This window comes from Rhinatrema bivittatum, chromosome 1, assembly GCF_901001135.1.
Source record: "Rhinatrema bivittatum chromosome 1, aRhiBiv1.1, whole genome shotgun sequence".
Taxonomy (NCBI): domain Eukaryota; kingdom Metazoa; phylum Chordata; class Amphibia; order Gymnophiona; family Rhinatrematidae; genus Rhinatrema; species Rhinatrema bivittatum.
This window is the reverse complement of record NC_042615.1, coordinates 263,179,380-263,205,055: the sequence shown is the minus strand read 5'-3', so window position 1 is coordinate 263,205,055 and position 25,676 is coordinate 263,179,380. Positions and strand designations below refer to the sequence as shown.

The window sequence follows — 25,676 nt, the reverse complement described above, 5'->3', positions numbered from 1 at the left end:
TTAAAGCATACAGATGGCATTAGTAAGTTCAACTAGAGTTTTAAATGACACCTTCCTCTCTCTGTGCGTGTGTGTGTGTGTTTTATATCTATCATCTTTGTCATTCTTTTTTTTTCCTCTCCTTTAGGAAACACATTCTTAGAGGCCAAATGATCTCCATACTTTACCTCTGACTATCTGATTCACAACACATGGGGAGCCACCACCACCCAGGAAAAGGATCTAGGTAGGTATCATGGTGGGTGATAGATTGAAGCCTCCTGCTCAGTGTGCAGCCCTGGCCAAGAAGGCACATAGGATGCTGGGAGGCATTAGAAAAGGGATGGATGCCTCTGAGTGACTCTAAGCTGCCGCTGCACCTTGAGTATTGTGTGCGGTTCTGGTCCGTCACATCTCAAAAAGGATATAGGGGAATTAGGAAAGGTACAGAGAAGGGTGCTCAGAATGATATAGGGATGGAATAAGTCCCCTATGAGGAAAGGCTAGGCCTCTTCAGTTTGGAGAAGGGATGGCTGAGAGGAGATACGATAAAGGTCTATAAAATAATGAGGGGTGTGGAAGCCATAAATGCAAATGGTTATTTAATCTTTCAAAGAGTACAAAGACTAGAGGACATCCAATGAAGCTACTAAGTTATATATTTAAGACAAATAAAAGAAAACTAATTTTATACTGAATAATTAAACTCTGGAATTCGTTGCCAGAGGATGTGGTGAAAGCTGTTAGTGTAGCCAGGGTTTAAAAGGTTTTGGACAAGTTCCTGGAAGAAAAGTCCACAAACCATTATTAAGCTGGACTCGGGGAAATCCACTGCTTAACCCTGGATACGCAACATGGAATCTATCGACCTTTTTGGATCTTACCAGGTACTTGTGATCTGGATTGGAAACAGGATACTGGACTTGATGGACCTTTGGTCTGACCCAATATGGCAAATCTTAAGTTCTTATGATTCAAAAGCATTTAACTGTGGGCTCAAGTGACAGTTTTTATTCATTCTTTTAAAAATAGAATATCTGTCAATGAATGTATCTTTCTATGGATGGAAGGTGCTGCATGGCTTTGGGGCAGGCCCCCTTAGAGGGTTGTACTGCCATGCAATGCCCTGGAGGTAGCCTGCAGGGCTCCTGTGTGGGGGAGTGTTTGGTACACCCCGAGGTCTGGCCCTTGCAGCATAGGCCAACAGAGATTGGTTCAGATTGAGTTGTAAACTGCTGGGCCAAATGAAATAAGCGAGAAGAGAATTGAAGATCAATTCTTAGAAGTGCTTTTTTTTTTCTCGATTTTGTGCCAGATCCGTAAGTTTAATAGGGAAAAGGTCAGTTTTTGAAAGTTTGGGCCAGATCCGTAAGTTCTCAGGAAAAGCATCGTTTCAGTTTCTAGCGTTTATAGGACGCTATCCACCCTGAAAATCTGGTTGCGGACAGATAAAGCGAATACATAAAGTAGGGTTTTTTTTGTTTTTTTTTATAATGGCAAACGTGCTTTAAAAAGATGCTTGCATCAGTCCGGTCAGCAGGTCCCTCTGAGCCGCCTTTCCGTGTTTCTTTGGGCGTCGCAGCTTATAGAGTCCCTGGCCCTCGCGTTAGTTTCTAACTAATGTCCGGGTGGCCCCTGGACATTTTAACGCTTGGCCACAATCAAGCCAGTGACCTCAGAATATCGCTGGGGGGGGGCTGCTTTTTATTTGCCCGGGGGGGCGTTTGATCGCCCTCTGGCTCTGAAGTCATTCTATCCATGCCTATGTCTGGGGGAGGATCTGAAATGTGACTTCGGGCCTCTCATAAACGCTGCCAGATAACAAACGCCTGCTAAACCGTGGTTCCTTCCACTGTGCAGAGTCCTAAAAGACCCGATAGGGATTCTGCACGCATATTTTAAACCATACAGCTTATTTATTCATTTTTATTTATTTATTTATTTTTAGCATGTAGTAAATGCTTTATCCAGGATGAAACAACGCAGGAGGATCGTAGAGCACTATCAACGGTGCCAGATTAATTTATCTCTTTATGTATAAAAAAAAACCAAACCAAAACTGTTTAGCATCTCTGGCCCTCAGCATTTATAACTTACTGTGCAGCCGGCCCACAGGTAGCTCACTTACGTGCAAACAACTCCACGCGCAGGTGTGTGCAGAAGCCGTTTCGTGGCTACTGGAGGCTCGGCGGAGGGCGGCTGCAAGCCTTGGGCACGTTCACTTCCAGATCCTCCTGCACAGGCCTGGCAAAGGGTGAGACCCGGGAAGAAATGAAAGGCGCCGAGACCGGGGCTCGTTTAGCACAAATGCAGCCTTCAGAAAGCCTCACAACAGATTCCAATGGGCTGAGATTCTCAAAGGAAAAACAGGAAAGGAAAAAAAAAAAAAAAAAAAGAACAAACAAACAAACAGTGCATGCAAGGAAACCGTGAATATCCGTCCTGAAGCTGGGCCGGATACTTATCAAAAGATAGCTTTGAATATGTTTATTCATTTGTTCTCCTGCAGTTCAACAAGAGGCCACGATCACTGCGAGCCTGAGGAGCCACGTGAATCGCGCGCTTACTCCTTGGTGCTGAATGTTTGGGCTCCTCACTGGCCCTAGAGCTGTGACTCGGTGGTGTTAATCATTCACGCATTTTCTAGACCTGTAAACCAGAAATGGGCTGCTTTGTTTAACATTCTGACCTTGGAATATTTACAGCAGATTGGTGAATGAGAATGTGCATGGAGTTTTGCATCTTTGAAAGAATATATATAGCAGCTTTGGCGATTTCCATACATGTATTTAAATAGGCTACGGTGCTTGTGTACGGATTATGTAAACTTTATTTTTTTTTCCGTTGCTTGCAGAACTTCCCCGAAAGTATCCAGATTGCTAGGAAAGTATTAAAAAAAGTATACATTTCCTATACGACTTGATCATTACAAATGAAGAGCTAACATCGGAAAACAAATCATGATTGGTGTTAGGTGGCATTGGCTGGCACAATTAACGCAGTTAGATGTCACAAACAGCAAAATAAGTGAACAAAACAAAGTTTGTCATGTAGGTCTCCAGGAAAAATTCTGACACGGGAGAAATGATTGCACTTTATTACAAGCTACTAGGAATCGGGGACGTATTTCAAAGCACTTCTATTGGACCTGTTCTTACATTTATATTCGCTATTCGCTCTTTATTTACTGAAAGAATTCAGTGAACAATAGGCAAACAACTAGGAGTGGTAATAAGAGACATAATTGTTGCTAAATGAACAGAATCGTTGCCCCTCTATTTGTTCCACTGCAGTATTAGCAGCATTGCAGCTGTTGGGCAGGTATCAGACCCTATGACCCTAGGGCCGAGTTAAGGACGCTGTTTGCAAACGCTTTTATCCCATTCTGTGCCCACAGGACAAAAAAACCCAAAAAAACAAAACAACAAAAAACCAAAACAAAACAAAACAAAAAAAAAAAACCAAACCCAAATATTTGAAACAGTAGGACCCTAATGGTTTTCTTCCGTAGGTATAAAATTAAAGCTTTAAGTTAAATGAAGACCAACGAGCTCTCTCCCCTTCTAGTTATATGGGGAATGAGGGAAAACTCTGAGAAATGCTTCTAGGAACCGGGCTGGAAGTCGTTCCTTTCCAAGGATGAGTCAACATTAATCGTCACCGGCACTTGCTAAGAAACTGGGAAACGCTAGGGTGTGGAAGGGGTGATCTGTCCGATTTATGTAGTCCTCGCAAAACAAAATAAAGTTGCTTTATTTCTTTAGAAAACTTGATCAATTCATTAGAAAAATTGTGAATTCTCCTTTCTTTTTTTTTAAGTTGTCGGATTTCTGTCAGTTATTTCCATCTGCTTCCTTATCGTCTACAAAGGAAGGCCAGAATCGGTTCTGATTTTACTCCAGAACAATGAATACATATCCCCAGCAGGGAGAGAAAAACTGTTACGGTAATGTTTTAGGTTTTAGGTTCCATTACATTATGCTGCTCTACGGGTTGTATTATTTATTACCGAATGCTTTTATGCAATGTATTGCTGTTTTACACGCTGTTGATTTGTCATCTAAACGTATGGTTACTTTAGGTTATTTTATGCTATGTTGTGTTAAATTAGTATTCAAGGCTGGGAGCTTTTTTTTTTTTTTTTTTTTTTTTTACTTGGCACGTTTTAAGTCAATCTAGCGTTTATTTTCAAGATATTATCAATAGCTTTCTTTTTAAGAAATTTTAAGCGTTCTCCCATTATGCTACATCCTACGGGTGGCGATTTAAATACATCAGTTGTTTTTTTTTTAATTTGTTTCCCTCCCTACAACCAATATTTAATGTGGGAGACGCTCCAGCAATTCTGACCATATTCTTTTTACAGCCATATCACAGATAACCGTTTACTTAATAGATTTTTTTTTTTTTGTGTGTGTGTGTGTGTGTTTTGTTTGTAACTGCTAAAGCGCATTATTACAATTCTTTTTAGGTAGCAAAGAAAGAACTAAAGTTATAAAACCCCTTTATTTATGAGAGTCAGATATCACGTAAATTAAGTTTCTTTGCTGAACTAAAATGTTTCACTGTCGCCTACAAATGTTCAGAAGAAAATCTGCTGGGTGACAGCCGTCAGACAGCGGATGGCTGAAGATGGCCTGGGTGTTTCTCCTCAGTTTTAAAGGATTTCTCCCATTCGGTGTCTCTGGTCTAAATCTTTAACCGCAGGGCCCCTCCAGACCCGGGGGAGTCTGGAAGCAAAAACCAGCAACAGCGTATTTTGCTGCACATTTTTGTTTTTGTTTTTTGTGAAAGAGGTAGAGGGGAGGTGCATGCAAATTTATTACCGCAACAAACTGCAAGGTTTCCTAAAACTTTTCCCCAGCACAACACAATGTCGTCAGCGCCAGGTTTCAGCTGAGGCCTTTGGTTCTAAACCCGAGCCACTTAAAACGCCTTTTCTTTCAGTCTTCAGTCCTCGGTCGGTCCGAGGCAAGGGCCGATGCCAGGCTCGGGTGTTTTCACCTATTCCACACTTTCATCAAGAAATGCCATTGCAATGGAAAGCGGCAGGTGGACAGCTCTGCATGGCACAAATATATCTCACGATCAGGTGTCAACCCACCTCCATCATCTGCTGTTCATTTCTTCTCCGGTAACTGGCGTCAACCAAACAAAAAAAAAAAATATATATAGGTGATAACCTTTTTTCCCCCCATTAATTTTATTTAAGTTCAAGGTTTTATTTTATTGTTATTAAGTTTTATATAACACAAACAGGACAATCAATACAACAACTGGAAATAGGATGCTGGGCTTGGTAGACGTTTGGTCTGACCAAGTATTGGTAAATCTTATATTCTCATGTGATTTAACAATAGAAGATGCCAAACTGGACTTAATATATTCCAGAAATGTTTTTAATGACTCCAATATAAAGATATTACCCACCGTTTTTGTCTTGGCTTTTATTTCTACCTATTCAATCAGGCCGACTCGGCAACAATATTAAATAGCTGTTCCTACAGCTGACCCACTGGGAATTTATACCTCTGGCGTTAGATAATTTCCCACGATCCACAGTGAAAATGCAAAATAACCACTGCAATAATCAGTTCGCACTATGTGATTATTCCAGTGGTTATATTGTTTCTGACAGCCGCATAACTGCTGATGCGAGGTGGGATATATAACGCTGTAAAAAATACTGTTCTTCTGAATCTAAAAGCAGATGTTCGCCCAGTTCCACCACACTTTTCCAACTGGGGACAGGGACTGGATAAAGAACAAAGGAGGATCCAGAACCACGGCCAGCGCTCCTACTGCCAGCCCAGAAAGGCAGCAACCGCAATCCATCGGCGACGAGCCGAGCTCAGAGCTGACACTTTATCAAAACCTCAATGGATGAAAGCAACGTAATTCTTCTAAAAGCCTTGCTCTGGTTCCGTGCATCCTCCCTGAGCCGGGTCTTAAATGTCACTGGCTCCTCTGCAGAAGTTTCACGCAAGTGAGTTGCTCCCATTTTCTTATAAGTTAAACCTAAATACTAAAAAAACAAAAAACAAAACAAAACAAAAAAACCCCAACACCCCTCAATTTTAAAAAAACCAGGGCTCCAGCACATCATCAAAGAGAGCCTGAAACTTTTCGATTGCATTTCCCATCTCCCCCAGGGCATCCCTTATCACCAGGTTTGTCCCGGTGCTGGCGACAGCTCCTTCTCCTGCACACTGGGCCGCCTGACAGCTTCTGTTCTGCGCTAAGAGATGGAGGATTTGGGTGAAATCCGCAGGTCACATCTTCACTGGAGGATGCACGGCTTGTTCTTGGTTTCCATGGGTTTTTAACGTCCTGATCTCTGGAAAAGAGATGCGAAGCCGTTCTGGAGATGGATGTGTCTAGCACAAACCTTAAAAAAAGGAGAAAGAGGGAGAGAGAGTAGGTTTTTTTTTTGTTTTTTTTTATTGTTCTTTATTATTTTGATCTCTGGTTAGTGGCAAGAGTGAAAGCGGGAATGAGTTAGCCCTGTTCCCTAGCCCAAACTTTCAAGCTTTTATTGTTTTTGTTCGGGTTGTGGATTGAACTGAAATAGATAAAACTCCAAAATGTAGACCCACCCAGATATTTTTTTTTTGTTTCCTATCCCTTTCTGCCGATGGGTATGTAATGTCTTGCGTGACTTCTAACGTGCTTATTAAATATGCTAGATATTTAATAGAGCAACTCCCATTTACGAGGAAACCTAGGTGCCTTTGGGGAGATGTCACACAATTAGAAGTCCAGAAAATCCCAAATTGCCTGTTATTAATGGTACTGAGCGACGCATCCACGAGTCTCCCATTCACATTTTTTTTCCTAATAAGGAAATCAAAGCTTAGAAAAGAGAGCGCTCTCTATGATTTGGCCCAAGTGAAATGGAAACTGTCCGATTCTCGGTCTGGCTTTGCTGGCGCCTTAACTGTTCCCCCCCCCCCCCCCCCCCCCCCCCAAATGCGCTACCGTGCGCTAAAGTCTGGGCGAGGAAAGCGGGGTTACAAAATTCAAAAGCGAAAAAAACCCCCAAGAAGTCTTATAAATGCCCAGCTGCCTTTGAGCACCAGAATATTGTTTGCAATCAGAACGCCCTGCAATTTACAGAGCAATTTAAATCCTTCTGATTCTCCAGCCCTTGGCAAAAATCGTCAGCTGGTCTGTCTGCTTAAAACACAGAAACCGCTTGGAACTGGGTTGTTTCCTCCCCACCCCCAAATGGGATACAGACCCTGTCCCGATTTCTTAACCGATTCGTGCACCGTGGAAACAGGGTCTCTGCAAAACGCAAACGGGCCTTTTGTTCGGTTAAGATTAAAGACAAGTATTTTTAGATTAGAACTCCCTGTGTATATTTATATAATGTGTGTGTGTTATCGATGTAGTGCATCGATCCGATAATTGTGTGGTAACACACTTGCAAGGTAATATGTTGGTCTGGGGGGGAATCAGGATTGCCCGGCTTAGATGAAGACTGGCATCTGACATTTTATTGAAATTTCTGCGGAATGAACCTTGCCAGTACTTTATGCTTATGCTTATTTTATTTATTTTGTGATCCGCTTTTTGAAAAGTTGAGTCTGTCTATGCGCACACATAAACCAAGGTGAACATCTGACATTCAGTTAACATCAAATGCATTTCTGTTCCTTGGGATGTTTCTGGAACACCTGATAGCTACGTATTTGGCTGCAAACTAATGCGTTCCGCGATTTCTATTAAGTAATACAGAAGCACAAAAGTTTAACAATTTGATTTCTTAATGTTTCGGTTTTTGTCACTGTGCCCCTGTGTTCTGCAGTTTGACGACACTAACGCGAGATAACTCAGTCTATTCTGCACCTTTGCTTTATAGGCTCTATGCTGCTACAAGTCTTCATTTTAGATCACTAAAACCACTTATGTTTATGAAAATAATTATTCTGCAGTATTCCTCTATATTTTGCACCACTACATTGTCCCCGACTTGAGGCGATGATTTTCTTAAAACAGAAGTTTAAGTAAATAAAATATTTCCATCTCGTTTTAGAAAATGAATTGTTTGTGAATTAAAAAAAAACAAACAACCGGATAAAATTTTACTAATCATCTATGAAACTGCAAATACGTATTCTGTAAAGACGTATGGAGGAATGTGAGAAGCATTTAGCTGTAGATTTCTATAGTAATATCTTTGTAAACTATGGGATTTAAATATTTAACACACAAAAAGTAAATGACGGCAGATAAAAATCCAAATGATCCATCCAGTCTGCCCAGCAAGTTGGATAGAGACAACCTGTTTCTTTTAAATAAAAATATTCTAATTTCAATTAAAAATTGAATTTTTAATACCTCTGACCTTATTTTTATCTTCTCCACTCTTTATAAGATACAGCAATTAACAAGATCAGCAACATGCATACACAGATAGTCGTGTGTGTGTGTGTGTGAGGGAGAGAGAGAGAGAGCGGGAGAGAGTGTGAGCCCGCAGGCATCCTCCTCCCTATCTGCATATTAGTCTGCTATCTGTCTCTGTTAGATTATTTGTGTTACATGAAATGGGCAGAAGAAACCCTGACAAATGTTTGCAACAATTTGCTAGTTTACATTTTTTTGCACCCCTGGTTTTCAAAGAGTTTGTTCTCATACCTCCATATTTGGAACTAGGGCCCCTTTACAGTTTTAAAGATAGATCGGAAATTGAGCTATTAGCATTAATGCTAATTAGAGACCCTTGAAAAAACGCAAGGATCTTGGACTTTGAAACGTTCCGAATTTCTTTTCCAGTTTTTTAGATTAATAAAAGGCGTCTATGGGTTTTGGGGTTTTTTTTTATTTATTTACACATTTTTTTTCTATATCGCTTATACAGAAAAACTGTGCTATGTTCATCTGCAATAATAATTATGTACAAATGCAACTTGTTTACTCTTCCAGCAACTAATGGATGGAGTTAAGGTAAGCATAGGCCAAAAACTTAGTAGACAGTATTATAATGGCTGGAAAATGCGATTTAATGTGTTCATATTTCGTATTTACAGAATACCAGCATGACTCCCTTACCGCGGACACACTAAATCATACGCATCAAATCTGCTATCAACCGAAACTCGTCCTTAATGATAATGTTTTTAAATGAAAAGAATTAAGCAAATAAGCCTAAAAATGTTCTTTTCAGTTATTATTTAACATAGAGATATTTGTAATGCAGGCAACAGACGATATTTTCACTGCTGCCAGTTTTAAAATGCCGTTTCTCTATTACCAGAATATTTCATATTTCCGAGGCTTATCTATTTTAGGCTCCTTCCATAGCTGTCAGAAAGGTTCTAGTGAGAAATAATGAAAACAACAACAACAAATAAAATCACATATCTCCTTCAAAACAGAAAACCTAAGTTCATTGCATTTTACAAGTTGGCCACACATAACATCCACAATGCACACGGCCCTGCCTTACGGCAGTTAATTTTTTTTTTTTTTTTTTAGCGTTTCAAGTTAATTTGAAATCAGGCCCTTTCATGAACTTATATTTCATAAATTGCTCAAATCAGGCCTTGAAGTCTCTGGTTCTGTCTTCTGTACTCGTTTGTACCACACATACTCTCTCAGCAGAGAAGTCCCTGCATTTTGATAACCCAATTAAGTAGTTCGCAAGTGCATGGGCCTTTTTTTTTTTTTTTAGCTTACAAAATAAGACCTTAAACTGCTAAGTGTTCTCCCTTCTTTTATATTTACTACCCACTTTTTTTTCTTTTCTTTTTTTTTTTTTTTTTACATTAATTCATGTGCCTGGAACTAAATAGAATCTTTGTTTACCAATCAATAGCTGGAGAGCGGAGCAGGAAATTACGTTGTGGCAGGCAGTCAATTCCAAAATGCCTCCTACCAACCTCTTTTCTGAACAGAATCATTAATGTGGCTGTGATCCCGAGGTAGTCTCTTTTGCTCAACTGAGGAAAGGAAGGAGGGGGGACTGAAAAATATAGATAGTCTATCCTAATCTCCCCTTTTTCCCCTCCCACCTCCCTCCCTCTCCTCCTCCTTCCCTCCACTCCACCTCCATCCACCCCCCACTCACCCACATCCCCCCCCCCCCTCCACCAAAAAAAAAAAAAAAAGATTGAAGCGGTATTGATCTTTGCCCACGCAATCATATTTGAAGGTTCAACCTGTCTGGTAAAATGTTAAGGAGGGTTTGCGAGCAGATCAAGGCACTCTTTGCTGAGAGAGAGAGGGAGAGATCCTCGCCCGGCACCTGGGAGGAAATGCGCGCCGGCTTCCGAAGTTTGAAGGAGACGACTCCGGGGACTGTCAAAGTTTGAGCTCTGCCCGAGCCTGCATTCTGACAGCGCTTTCCTTTGAACAACGTCCTTCTTGGCTGAATATATATTCTTGGCTTGTTTGTTGTTTTTTGTTTTTTTTTTAATCAGTTACCTTCCTAAAAATCCCAGAGACGCTTTTTTTTTCTTTTTTCCGGGCTCTTGCTTTGAAAGTGTTTGGGGGCCATTTCAGCACTTTAAAAAAAAACCCCCTTTGCGTTGGGCCTTGCCACAAAGGAGGAGCCGGCCCGGTGCCCGCCGACGACCATGGGGAGCCCCCCGGGCAAGCTCTCCGCGGCCCCCCGGAGCCCCGCGGCGGGGTCCGGCTTCTGACTCCTTCCTGGGGGCCCGAGCTCCCCACCCTCCCGCCCCGGCTTTGTCTCCCTTTGGCCGGGGCTCGATGCTCGAGCAGGACGCCGGCATGGGCGACGGCCTGGCCGAGGAGCCGGAGCGAGCCCGGGACGCGGAGCGCCCCCTGCGCGGCCACGGCCTGAAGGACACGGCGGGCGCGTCCACCTCCAGCCCGGGCTCTTCCAAGGACGACGGGCAGGAGAGCCAGGCCGGGGGCGAAGCCGATTACTGCCGCCGGATCCTGGTCAGAGGTAAGGGGGAGAGGGGGAGAGGGGGAGAAGAGCCCCGAATCGGTGTCCTCTCGGCCGCCCCGAAACTAATCAAGCGCAGCCCTGCGGGTTTCCTTATTAACCGGGACCCGAGGGGGGGGGGGGGGGGGATTCGTATTATTCGTGCACGCGCGCCAAAAAAATGGCGCTATCGTTCGTTCTTATCGGCGGCCGCTCGGGCAGGGTCCGATGGCTCCGGGGCAGGGAGGCACCTTTCACCCGCCAGGAGGGGCCCCCTTTCTCCCAGACTGCCGGGTCTGCAAGCGGCTTTTCCTTCCTCCCGGCCCCCAGCCTGCTTTCTCCTTCCAGCCTCTTTCTCTCTGCGCAAGCGCTGCGCTCTCTCTCTCGCTCTCTCTTTCTACATTTTACAATTATTCGTTTTTCTTTCGGCGATCAACGACTTCATTCCCCCACCCTCCCAAAGAAGAAAAGCTCGATTTAGATAGTAAAAGCTTAAGGGCTTTCCAGGATGCCTGCTAGAAGGTCGCCGGTATAAGTCGTCATTAGCGCACCGCCTGCACCAGCTCTAATTTTAAAGGCTGCTGTCATGAAATCATCGTGTATTAGCGAATAATCACAGCAGGACCACGTGCCGCAGGCTCAACAAAAACCTTTTGGAATTAGATTCTTCTGTTTTTTATTTTTTGGAAGATACAGAAATTATTGACCACGATTGCTGATCAGGAAGGATTTCCGTGCCCATAAACAAATTCCCAGGCAGACCCCTGGCCCCCGGGAACGATTCCTTTATCAGACTCTCCCCCTCCCTTAACTCGCTGGTTAGAGCTGAAATATTCTGCCAGTGGGCGCAGAGATTTAACTCTTCCCAAGCTTCTTCCTTTTCCTAACGTTGAAATCAAATTGGTAATTGTTAAAATCCCTGATTTATTTTCTGCAATGGATAGGTCTCAGTCTCTCTACTTTTGTTTGATCTTATTCTGTTTCTCTCTTTGTTTTCTCTACCTCCAACAAAATAAGAAAAATATTGTGATCTATCTGGCGGGGATAGTTAATATTTAACTTTTGGAAATTTCCTAATTCTATTATATATATATATGAAATTAATGATACACTTCCAGGTCTAGAAGCACTGAAAATATTTGGAACGTTGTAAGTTTTGTCTTGTTAATTTCTGAAGTGTTTTTGAAGTGAAAAAAAAACCCTTTCAAACTGAAATTGTCTATCTATCTATCTATCTATCTATCTATCCTAAACAACACGCTTTGCTCTAGCTTTCCCACAGTACGTTGAACTCACAAATAACAAAGGTATTCATCAGGTCATTTATAGATTTTTCCAAACATATAATATCATTTTAAGCATATGTCTACCAAATTATAAATGTGTGCATTTTAAACAAGCCACAGAACAGACCTGGTAGATATCAAAGGTTGCACCTTTGGAATTTGAAGAGCTAACTATTTAAATAGGAAAGTTTGCGTTTTTCTGCAGAAAAAGAGATCGAAATACACATTTGAAATTCAGCGATGGCTGTTTTGCTGCTAGCGGCATTTTGTTTTGCAGACATATTTTGGCTTTCTGGTTGATATTTGCTGCATTCTGTTGGTAGAAATTGAATATCCAAACTCTATGTTTCAAGATATTACTTTCCACGGCACTTAACAAAAGGTAGCCTGCACTTGCAGTGTATCTACAGTGTGCCTCTATGGTAGTGACACTAAAGAGTCCTAAAAATACATGGAAAGCGGCGCTTACTAACAGGCTCTCGATAACTTGACATTTGCTAAAATCTAGACTGGAATAGGTTTGGCCGTATTTATTTATCCCCCTGGATAAACAGCTGCTTTATTAGAAAGGTGCGCAGAGCTGCTGCTGCGATGGCCGCCTTATCCCCTTAAAGAACTGTATTTTAGGATTCGGTTGCAGTGAATCCGAAATATTCTACTAAAACAAAAGCAGTGCTGTTTTTGTAACCTCCCAGGCTACAATTTTCCCCCTAGATAATTTGTCATTCTTGTCGACAAATACGTTTACAGCGGCGGTTTTTGCCCTAAACTTTTAGAGTTCACAGGCGCGCTTCCTTATTTGACAAAATAGTCAATGGGAAATATTGAGTAAACCTTTTCATGTCTGGCCATCTATTTATCTGTTTCTGCAATTGCTGCAATTTCAGATGACCAGCAGATATTTTAGTAGCGTACAATATGACTGACCACATGGCATTCTTCTCGTTATAACAACACGATTAATAATAACGTGGTAGACAGGTATTTGAAAAGTCCAACTTTCTTGAAATGCTGGTGAAAGGTTGATGGCTTAGACCCGGCGAGGCTCCGGCAGGATGTGATGTTTAAAACCGGAGTTTTAATGCATTAGGTGGTGCCTCCTGGGGAAAAAAAAATAATAGGGTGACCTTAAGTTCAGTAAATGCGTCCTAGGCCCTGACCGCGGCAGAGAGAGGTGCCAGGCCCAGCCTTCCTCGACTTTTCCCAGCGCATTCCTGCGCGCCAGCCCAGGACAAGAAAGCACCCCTGGCGCCAGGGGGAGCAGAACCCCGGAAATTAAACCCCCTTGGGGGCGGGCGGTCCGGGGTGGACGCTAGTTTCTGGGTCCTGGCCGCCATCCTCTTAGATGCAGCCAGATTTAAGGGTTGCACCCTAACAGGTTGCGCGGACATCAGGCAGCCAAAGGTTAGAAATCAAGGGCCCGCCAGTGCGCAGTCAGCATGCGGGGGTCAGTCCTGCCTGAAATTGCCATCTAGGGGCCTTGGTCAATGGGCTAGGAGAAGCCACCATTTTGCCTCACTGCCCAGCACAGCAGCAACAAAATGGTGGCACAAGAGGGTCCTACCCGCTTCTACCTACTCCCTGGGAGCTTCTTGTCTTCTACATGGAATGGGGCATTTTTTTTCCCCAAAGCGAAATTGTATTTAAAACAAATGAATGAAAGAAGTGTGTGTGGGGGGAGAAAGGGAGCCCACACAATAACATCTAAATAAAACCCCCAAAGAGAAAGCCTAAGAAAAACGGAATCTATGGGAACAGGGGGTTCCTTTTAACCCGTTCTGAAAAGAGAAATATTAGTCAGGGACCTTTAAGAGAGCGCTTTGTATTTGGACCCTTACAACTGGGAGAATTCTGTGATGCATCCACTGCTAAAGAAACGCCTCATTTTTTTTTATTGAATCGAAGACTAAAAAAGTCCCTAAAGCACTACACACACACATTCAAACACACACACACACACACACACACACACAAACTCAAACATACACATATACTTACACACACATACCTACGCTCTCACATACACACACACAGACACACACACAAACTCAAACATACACATATACTTACACACACATACCTACTCTCTCACATACACACACACAAACTCAAACACACACAGACTCACACACACAAACTCACACACATATACTTACACACACATACCTACTCTCTCACATACACACACACAGACACACACACACACAGACTCACACTCACACACACACAAACTCAAACACACACACACACACACACACAAACTCTCTCTCTCTCTCTCTCACATACACACACACAAACTCAAACACACACAGACTCACACACACAAACTCACACACATATACTTACACACACATACCTACTCTCTCACATACACACACACAGACACACACACACACAGACTCACACACACACAAACTCAAACACACACACACACACACACAAACTCTCTCTCTCTCTCTCTCTCTCACACACACACACACACACTGAATCCCGGCATATCGGAAGGATCTGACGTTCAGCAAGCTTTTCTAACATCTTTCCCCATCCCACTTCCTGCCGAACATCTTCCTAGACTACTGGAGACGCCGCCGCTCTGATAACACTTTTTGACAATAGCTTGTTGGCTTATTTTCCAGTAGTTTCATTTATATTTTCTGTTTTGAAAAAAGAAGGGTTAGGTAAGGTTTTCTTGCCGTTGTTGTGTTTCCTCTCGTCTTATTTTAATATTTCTCCTGGGAGAGAGGAGGGGAGCACAGCCTGCCGCTGGGGCACCCGCCTGGGCGAGAGAGACAGACTGTGAGCTCCTGGGCCTTATTTTAGGGATAGAAAGGGTCTGGGGTTTGGGCACTGACGCCTGTTTCTTTAATTCTGTAAACTTTCTTTCTTTCTTTCTTTTTTCTTTGTGAGCATAAAACCTAACTGGAAACGTCTGTAGCTTACTGGTCATGACCTGTTTCAGTTTTTGACGAGCGCTCATTTAATCACTTCATTTTAGGAGTAATTCTTATGATGGTGCCACTTCTCGAAGCTTGTCTCCCAATTTCGGGTAGGTGGATCTAATTTTAGGGAAACCGAGCCCTGAAATAGTGTTTGTAACAAGAAAAGCAGCGTCTTAAATGTCCTACGCGTTGGATGACTTTGTGTCTACCTGAATTCTACCCAGAGCCGCGTTACGGTATTTTAGAGAGCGCCGATCGTGTGAGACATAAAGGGGGCACATTTTGTGATTCATGTAGAGAGGAGGATTACGTGCTGTTTAGGCACCACAAATAAAACCCTTTGCGTATACACCTGACAGCCATAGAAAGCACAAATCAATGTCTTAACGGTAACGATTTACTGGTTGTGGGGTTTGGATTTTTTTTTTTTGTTATTGTTTTTTTTTTAAATAGATGGCATCTGGGTTATGATTTTGGACAGGTATATAAACCTCAAATTACATGTTCCTTTTTATGCCTCAGTCGCAGAGCAAAGAGGTTTATAAAAGGAAATGGTGTCTGTGTAATTTTCGTCTGACGGCTGCAAAGTATGCGGCTGTCACAGACACTTGCTCGGGTTTAGCAGATAACAGGTAATCAGAGTGTTGGCACAATTACATGGGTTTAAATCACAACATGCTGACTTACAATAAAATTACCGCTTAAAAGAAAAGAAAAAAAAAAGAAACCTGCTAAAACCAGGTTTTAAGCTTTAATCTATTTGTTAGATTGTCTTTAGCCGTACCGGAAATCTTTTTTATTATTATTATTATTATTATTTTGAAAACGAGTATTACGATTGGCATACAACTGACTTTCCGGTAACTACATTTAAACCCCAGTTCTTTACATGGCACTCCCATGCAATATTCTGACTTTTTTTCTTACACGGCTATAATCATTTTATTAATCCCGAACTTGACTGCGAGTTATCATTTATCCTGCAATATGCCGTCACTTTCTATCCTATTTTCCCAGGATCCGTTTGATACCTAAAACGCATTTTTTTTTTTTAACAAAGAAAGACGAAATGACTCCCCGGGTAGATACTGAAGCCCCTGCTTGCGGATAAGATTCAGGCGGTTAACACATAGCGCGTGAAATAGCGCTGGAGCCTGAGAGTCACCGTGGGGAGAGAGAGGGGCCATTCACATCCATTGTTACCGTTATCCGACATCGCCTGCTCAGAGGCCCAAGCAAGCATGTTCGCAAACTTATTTTGCTTTTTTTGTCGTTCACAAAATGCTAACCTAGGACAACCTGTAAGTTAGGGAAGCTCCTGCACTGCCGTGAACGCAGATTCCGGGAAAAGCGGTGCAGGCGAGCGAGCTCTCTCGCTCTCTTTTGTGCACAGCAGGCCTGGGAAGTCTTCATCCATTCGATCGCTTCCTAAAGTGAAACTATTATTATTATTGTTATTATTATTTTAGGACGGGTGGCGGAGAAGGAGCCGTGCAGACTCCCAGGCTCCTGCTTAGTTCATGGGCGCCGCGTCTGACCAGGGAGAGGAGGGCGAGCAGGGGGTGGGGGCCCCTGAAAGCTGCAGGGTGGCGGTGCCTGCTGCTCGGGAGAGGCGGGGGAGGGGGGGATCTCACGGAGAAGGAGACCCCCCTCCCCCCACTGCGAGGCAGATAAGTCACAAGGTCAGCGGGGCCTATCCCAGCTCCTGCATAGAGGCAAAGCCTCCCATGTGATTAGAATTAGGCTCAGTCCCGATCAGCCTGGGCCTTAATGCTGTGTTTCTGGCTCTCTGCTTGCGATCAGGTATCCCGGGGCCTGGGAGAGGAAGGCTGCTGCTGGCCCATGAAGTGGCCTGGCAAAAGCAATTCTTGACAGCAGCAGTCCCGAGGTACTAGTGCCCCCCCTAGCGCTTGCCTTTGGGCTCTCGGCCAGGGCAGCGGAAGGCTCTGGGCCTAGCAGGGGCTGCCCGCGGCCCTCCCTCCCTCCCTCTCTCCTCCTCCCTCCCGGGGCGCTTTTTCTGACGAGGAGGGTGCGCAGGGCCTCTTTTCCAATGAACTAACAATTCGCCCTTAGCGCTAGTCGAATTCTACCCTACAGTTTCTGCAAAACGGGTTCGGTTTTAGGTGTAAAAGACAACGTGAGGCTCTCGTTTTATCCCGCCCCTCCTCCCAGGTCTGACAGAGCTCTTAAGCTGTCATTTTGCCCTTTGCGATCCCAGGCGGGGGAGCCGGGCTGAAATTCGTGCCCCTCCTTGGCTGTGCCAGCAGAGAGCCCAGGTTGCAAGCTGCGGTCCCAGCCCCTCTCTCCGCTCCTTACCGGCTCTCACCCTCCGCTTTCTGGGCAGGGCAGCGGTTCCCTCGGGGCACCCGGTAGCCCTGGACTCGTTCCTAGCCTGGGAACGGTATGAAAAGGAATTGCAAGGGGAAGGGCAGATCTGCCCAGGCAAGAGAATGAGATTTACAAAAAATAAAAAAATAAAAAAAATAGAAGTGCCCTGCATAGGTTGTTTTGCGCTACAAATGTAGTCGGGCTGAAAGGCAGAGCCAAATTGGGTACAAACGAATTTCCGGAACCTAGAAGCTGGTACCGGTTAATTCCAAGCGGTAGGGTTGCTATTTACAGCACGGCCCCATCGGAGGATTTTTGGGGCTTCGAGATTGCCCTCCCTGTCAGGCTGGGGGATGATATCGGAGCCAGTGCGCTTGTAAAATGAAGGCTACGATCCCCCCCAACCCCCGAATACGCGCCCGCGCCGAATTCCGCGCCCGCGCCCAGGCCGCGCTATCCCCGGCGCAGCTCAGCAGTGTCAGCGTCGGGGTTTGCCCAGGCGTCCCCGCATCTTTCACAAATTCCTCCACGTTGAATGGCTCCACTCGGGTTGGCTTTGCAGGCTTTTACCGGCCTGGCTTCCTCCACTGCAAGACAAAAGGAAACATATCCAGCAGCTTCTTAACCAATATGGACGAGATCAAGCGGGAGCTGGGATTTTGCATTACTTTTTAACATTGGGGGGTATAAAATCCGGCTCTTTCCGAATAGCCGCAGAATCGTGCCGCGCTTATTAACTTGCATCCACTTTGCAAATCTTGTCCATACTTTTTGTAGCATCGGCCACAATGTTATTCAGTAAAATAGGAGAATCCTTCCAAAGTACAGGACCCTTCTGCCAGCTGGGGTTCTATTTGCTGTTTTTGGTCTCATTGGGATTTCTGTCTATATATGTATATATGTATGTATTCCCCCCCCCCTACAGATGCCAAAGGGACAATCCGGGAGATCGTTCTGCCGAAAGGCCTGGATCTGGACCGGCCCAAGCGGACGCGCACCTCCTTCACGGCCGAGCAGCTGTACCGCCTGGAGCTGGAGTTCCAGCGCTGCCAGTACGTGGTGGGCCGGGAGAGGACCGAGCTGGCCAGGCAGCTGAACCTCTCCGAGACGCAGGTAAGATCCGCGGGGGCGCGTCCTTTGCTAGCGCTCTTTTAACTCTTGCCTCCTGGCCCTGTGCAAGTGGGGCGGCAGCCGTCTAACTAGAGAGGGCTCCTTTATAGCGTCGGCGCGAAGGGGGGGGGGGAACGGAAATTTGCACCCCAGCGTTGGGGAACGGAGGGGGATTTAGGAGAGGGACATCGTCCTTTTGTGCCTTGATTTCACTCTTAAAATCAAGGGACACCAAGGTTTACGTATCTAAATTGCGCCAGCTTAGCCCATCTTTGCCTTCCGCTTCGGGAAAGCAAGGGCAAACTTGACAACATAAAAGGTTTTGGGGTTTTTTTTTTTGTTTGTTTTTTTTTTTTTTGTAGTTCTCATCTTTGAAAAAAATAACTTAAAAAGAAAAAAAGTTTGAGGTACCCTCTACAAAACCCTCCTCTTGGGCCAATTTGTAGGCTTCCCCACTGATCTCCTTACCCGCTGCTGCTAATAAAAGTGTCCGCATCGGGCCCAGCTGCTTGAAATTTACTCCTTTGCCCGGCTGCAAATATTTCATTTTTTTCACCCTTCCAGTTAATGGCTCTGCGCCTGGGTGCATGCACAGCAGTGGTGGGCTTGCGGCTTTCTGCCCGATTTCGTGCAATTATTGCTGGGTATTTTAAAATGATGAATGCCAGAGACAGAGTTCTGGTTCCATGGATTCCTTTTTTTTCTTCTTCTTCTAAAGAGCACCTTTTCCTTCTTAACAGAAATAAATAGCTAGATGTATCAAAATGTGATAATTTTCACATGAATAACACCCACCATAAGGAGTGTGGCTATGAGAGAGAGAGAGAGAGAGAGAGAGAGAGAGAGAGAGAGAGAGAGAGAGAGAGAGTGAGTGAGTGAGTGAGTGAGTGAGTGTCTTTAAAAGGCTTTCATAGTAGTCACCTATTTATACCACTATAGGAGGGCCAGCTGGTAACTCAAGGTGAGGTTTTGGGGGTGGTCTAGGGTTTTGGGGCCAGTTTTACAAGCACACTGAGATATACAAAGAGCACAGTACACCTCAGTGAAGATCTGACGTGTCAAATTTGGAGTGAGGAAAGTCACACAAAGATGAGATTTCTACAATGCTCTCTCCCCCTAGCTTGCTACAGACTTTATAGTGGTATAAATAGTTGACTACTATGTGTGCCACCCCAGATGCTTGCTCTCTCTCTCTCTCTCTCTTGACCCTGAATATTTCCCCACTGAAAATAATGTGATTTTTTGATTGATCCAGTCTGGTGGGAGTTTTGAATCTGAGCAAAACGGGTGCAAACCTTCAATAAATCATCCCCAGTTCTTTGGGCTAGATGTTTTCTCCCTTTTTGGGCTTGACTTACTATGTTTTTTTTTCTCTTCCTGGGTTCGACAGGCCAGTCTCACCTGCAGTCAGTGCGCTAATCTTCGCAGGCGGACCTTGGGTCGGTGTTCTGGTATTCACCCCTCCCTCCCCCCATCCTTATAATTATGCTCACAGTCTTTTTATGGGCCATACATTCATGAATAATTATAATAATTACACAAGAACCACACTGTACAGATTTTTAAAGGAGGATGTTAATGGAGGCTAGGTGGATGTAAGAGTGATTCAGTTTAACCGGTTTACTTTTTTTTTTGTAGCGAATGATGTGCATAATAATAATTAAAAAATCCCATAATTTATATTAATTGCTTTTTTTTTTTTTTATCAGTCACACAGCTCCCTCAAACACTTTTTTCCAACGTGGGTACTTCACAAACACACATATATTCACCTGCTGAGTGGATGGCCAGGCACAGCGGTTTGCCCACTGCATGATATTTCGAAAGTGAGAGGCAGCAATATTATTATTATTGTAACTATTATTATTATGATTACCCAATTACAGCCGGGTAAACCAAGGCAGGGGGAGGTAAAGTGAATTGCTTACGGTCACATGCAGTCAGTGAAGGGACATTAACAAGGCCCTATTTGCAGAGCGCTCTCAGTCCCTACCGTGCTGCACAGAATAACTCACCTGGTTTGCAGGGGTCTCATCTGGAAGGAGCCTACAGCTTACTTGTGCAGTTACCGGATTGCCTGAAGGCCCCACCGTGAGAGGCAGAGGTGGGCTCGGAGTCTGGATAATAATCCCTGTCCTGAGCCGCCATCAGGATAGAAACCCGTGAGCTTGACTCCCAGGACACTCTTTCTCTCCTGCTAGCAGTGCCAGATCTGAATTGGCAGGAGGATTTTTGGAGACAAACAGGGTATAGGACGCCTGCTATTGCTTCTGGTGCTGCCTGCACAATAATCCAGCTCTTCAAAGATCCCCACCCACCCCCTAAAAACAAACAAACGAAACAAACAAATTGAAGACTGCGATGCAGAATAAATTCTCATTCCCCCATCAAAACACGGCAGAAGCTACCAGAGACACCACATGGCGGGCCATTGCATTAATGAAACCACTCATGAATCCTAAAACTGACGTGGTGATTTGTCCCCCCCCCCCCCCCGAAAATAAAACTATCGGGCTGATTTATTAAAGGGTGCTATCGTGTTAAGATGAGACAACACACGTTAATAACGCCCTTTAGCACGTAGGCTCCATTTGCTGTAATGTAGGATGGCCATGTTAATAGAAGTTGGAGGTTTCAGTGTCCTCACTTAGCAGTTAAAACAAGAAATCATTTAATGAACCAACGAAAAAGATGTGGTAATAAATAAGCTTCCAAGATCATACAGGTCCAATTTGCTTTCTCTGCCTTCTTATACTTAGCACAGCCCTCCTCATTCTGGGATCGTTTAATGCCAGCACTAGAACCAGGACACAAACTCCGAATCTGATTTACTAAGCTTTTCACCCATGGAGACAGACGGGGAGAAAAGCCCCTGGTAAATCAGGCAGACCTCTCTCTCTCTCTCTCTTTGCCTCCTTTGTTAAGCTCCCCTTGTTACAAGTTTAGAGCAGCCACAATGCATCACAAAGGCCTAGCCACCGACCCCCACTGAGGATTGCAGTTTGTCCTGATGACAACATTTCCCAAAGAAGGACTTACATTGGTGCAGGCCATTAACAGATCACTGTAGATAATCCTGGAGCATTTTCAAGAATGGGGCAATGCATTTCTGAAAAGCAGCATTGGATTGAAATATAATGTCGATCAGGACAGGACTTAAAAAAAAAAAAATGCGATGACTTAAGAAGCCAGGAGATCTGGGGGAAATAAAATGGTATTTGGACAAAGGCATCCTGGGATTTCACTTGGAAGTAGTGTGGGGGAAAACGTGTGGCTTGCAGGCCAGGAGTTACTCATAGGTTTGTAATCATAACCCCTAGTGGAAACAGTGTCTGTTTCTGTTATTATTGCTCATGAATTATAGATTTTCTGCACCCTGTTTTTCTGCCATCAGAACTCTAACAGGAAATGATGTTGCTTGAGGAAGGTATGGAAAACTCTGCAGGCAGTTTACAAATACTGCCGGACATACCTGGGAAGTTTTTAATTTCCTTTCACCCTGAAATCGTCGCGGGGTAGCGGGATAGCAGGGTGGGGGCCCAGTAGCAACATGTGCACAAACTTTCTATCTCACTCACTAGCACACTCACATGCTCACTCACGCTCTCACACACACGTTTATGCTCATCTCACACACATGCTTCTCTTTCTCAAACATAACACACTCACTCTTCTTCCTTTTCCACACACACACACACATTCATTTCTCTTCCTCTTCCATACACATTCATGCACTCGCACACAAATACTCACTCACTCTTCTCCCTTTTCCACACACACCCATTCACTTCCCTCCCTCTTCCACACTAATACATGCACTCTCACACACACACGCACACTCTTCTTCCTTTTTCACACACCCACATACTCATACACAGTCATGCACTCAGACACAAACGACAATCACTCCTCTCCCTTTTCCACACACACACACACACACACACACACACATTCACTTCCTCCCTCTTCCACACTAATACATGCACTCTCACACACACATGCACACTCACTCTTCTTCCTTTTCCACACACACATGCAAACTCATTCATTTCTCTGTCTCTTCCATAAACATGTGCACCCTCATACACACACATGCACACTCATTCTCTCTTCTCACCTTGATCCCCATTTAGCCACGGGAGCTGTCTCTTTCCTTAGGCTCACGAGACAAATGTTCCATTTCTTCCTCTTCTGCAGCATCAGGCCCACGCTGCCCTTGTTTTGTTTCCTGTGCGTGACCTGATGCTGCCGCTCTTCCTGCGTCTGCAGTTCCTTCTTCCTCGCAGTGGGGGAGGGGGGGAGGGGGGTGCTATGCTCCTGCTCGTCTCAGTCCTCTGGTGCGGCCCTGCGCTTCTCTCCATCCTCCTACAGCATGGGGTGCTGCCGCGCCTCCTCCTTCGGGCTTGTGCTGCTCCAGCTGGTTTTTTCTTCCGGCCCTGTGCAGCAGGGAACCCCGAGTTTTCAGGTGTTGGCCCGGAGACCTGGCAATTTGTTCAGAATCCCGGAATCCCTGAGCCAAATCCAGAGAGCTTCCAGGTACGCCGTTGGATATTATTTGTTCATTCAATTCTAAAGTCTGCTTCCTTTTCCCTACAGAAGACAGTTGTCACCTAAGCAGGATTGTCTAAGGATAGGCACGGGGGGTCACATGCAAGCACAGGTATTTTTGGAGGGGCCGGGGGGGTAGAGGGATGACCATCCTGCTACGCGTTTTCTCTCCTAGGCCTCCTGAGTGGAGAAAGCCCTGGTACTCATGGAGTCATAGATTTTGTTGCCGCTCTGCATTCATGAGACCTTCTCTCTTGGTTTAGGTGAAGGAAGGAGAGGGTAGGATGAAGACAAGGACCTTGTTCCCCCCTCCCTGTGTGCAGCAGGATAAGCACACGAGTTCATATTCAGCTCCAACGCATCCCTTCAAACCTGTTGAAGGCTTAGCTCTTGTGCACATGCACACGCGTGTGTGTGTGCAGTGACGGGTGAGAGTCCCGAAACAGCAGCTACTTCCTTCAGTGCCAGGGGAGACCAGTGCTGTTTCGCAAGTCCTTGATAGTCTGAGAGGGCAGACGTTGGTAAACATTATATTTCAGCTGGCTGGGGGCCTTCATTTTTTTTTTTTCCTGGGAAGTTATCAGGGTTTATTTTGACAAGAACAAAAACAGAAAGAAATCAGTGGAAAACATTTTTTCATCATTTTTCCCAGGAAAATATCAGAATTTCTTTTGGTGGACAGAAGCCTCCCATTGTTCCATTCCCTCCCAATCCGCCTATGTAACCTCCCTTCAAATGATTCTTCGGGTGATCCTGATCTCTTTACTCCTTTCTCCAGCATTTCCCCTTTTTCTCCCACTCCCCTTCCACTCTTTCATTGTCTCCTTTCCAAAAATCTCATTTCCCCCCTTCCCAATAATCCTCCCCCCAAGCCCTCTCCGCCCCCCAAGAATCCCCTCTTTCTCTCACCCCTCACAGAATCCTCCTCTCTCCCCCCCCCCCAACTATTATTCATTCTTACCAGCTGTGGTGACTCCAGGCTCCTCTGCCCCCCAGTTTCAGCTGCAGGCTCAGGTTCCCACGTTCTGCCCTGCAGCCCTGAGCTGCACTTCTGAGTCTGCGCTGAGCCAGAGAGGCAGGGATCCTGCCGGAAGGAGGGGGGGGGAGGGGAGGGGGCGCTGCTGCTGCTCATCTGGGCTGGGGTGGGTGACTGCCTATGAAGCCAGGATCCCTCCAAGGAGTGACTAGGCGTGTGCAGATATTTTGTTGTGTGTGAGCAACAATTTTTTGAAACCAGCAATTTGTGAGGGCCAGTATTAGCATTGCATTCCTGTTTGCAGCACAAATAAAAATGTATGTGTACATCCTGTGAGTGATGCTCCTGAGTGTAGGCGCAATTGCTCACGTGCTCAGCTCAGAGGGAACCATGCCAGGAAGCCAGGCCCTTACACTCCGGGAAAGGACTGGAACCAAAGCATTGGCCAGAGCATGGCTTCCCCAGTCACATAAAATGAGGGTGAAAATCACTTTAAACTGAAAGCGAAGGTCCCTACAGCAAGCAGAGCTGTAACTAGGCATTTTAGTGCCCGGGCAGGAAAGTGTATTTGTGCCCTCCACCTCCATCTTGATTTCTGTTCTGTTCTCTCTCTACCTTCTCCATTCTGACCCTCTCCCCTCTTTCTCTTTCCCTCCTCCCCCCAACCTAGATGGTAGAAGAAGAGCGTCACTCTTTTCTTCCTGGCTTTTCATCCACTGCTAGCCCATTTCAGTCCTCTTCCTGTCCCCAGGACACGTTGTACCCTAGGGGGTTATACCTGTAACCCAACTCTAGTTCCAGCCCTTCATGCCTTGATGAAGGGACACCTTACAGTGCTTTTTTCATTACAGAGTTTTTAGTGCCTGTGACAGGTGAGATATGAACAGCACTGGAGAGTGAAGTCCTCCATTCTCCTACAGAACATATCCAGCCTAGGCAGTGGCACTGTAAGCTATCCCACCCACACTGCCCTTTTCATTTACCTTAGCTCTGCTCTGGAGGGACCACTTCTAGAGCTGAAAAGGCAATTTGCTGTCCTTGCTCTTCTGAGACTGACAACAATTGTGCCAATTAGTGCCAAATTCTGAGGTGGCTTTTGTGATGTGGTCACTTCCAAACTGGGAAATGGCCTGAGACCACCAACTTATTCCACATAGGCTGCCAAGAGATTTCAGCATGGATTGGCCTTTTCATTGCTACTGGCCTGAACCGAATATGAACTAGAGACCAAGCGGTGAAAGGTTCTGTAACTCTGTGGCAATTCCCATGAGTCATCTAGTCAATATTTTGTGTCCTTGATGAAACGTGAATTTTCCTTTGATTTATTTTGGTATAAGTTGTTGTGTCCCGGAAGTGGATCCTTAGGCCGACCGGCGAAGGGAGACGGTCGGGAGGCAGATCACGCACAGCCGAAGAAGGATCTTCACCTGGAAACCCGAGACGCCCCCAGAGGAGCTGTCGACGCCCGGGTCGCTAGGGCTTAGGTGGCTTCGCCCTGGAAGTCCGAGGTCCCCCCAGGAGGCGCCCGTAGGGACCCGGACCGCTGGGACTTAGGTGAGACTACGAGCCGAGGTCACAGCAGGCAGCAGAAGACAAAAGCGTGGAGACGTACCGAG

General features: G+C 45.1%; 1 protein-coding gene across 1 annotated transcript in view; it reads left to right on the top strand.

Annotated features, from left to right (window-relative positions):
• Positions 1–10,104: 10,104 nt before the first annotated feature.
• VAX2 (ventral anterior homeobox 2) overlaps positions 10,105–25,676 on the top strand; it is a 162,100-nt gene continuing 146,528 nt past the window's right edge. Inside the window, exons 1-2 of the mRNA XM_029594339.1 lie at positions 10,105–10,894; positions 18,352–18,539. Coding sequence (XP_029450199.1) covers positions 10,693–10,894; positions 18,352–18,539 — 390 coding nt within the window. The 5' untranslated portion in view covers positions 10,105–10,692. The remainder of the gene's footprint in view (positions 10,895–18,351; positions 18,540–25,676) is intronic.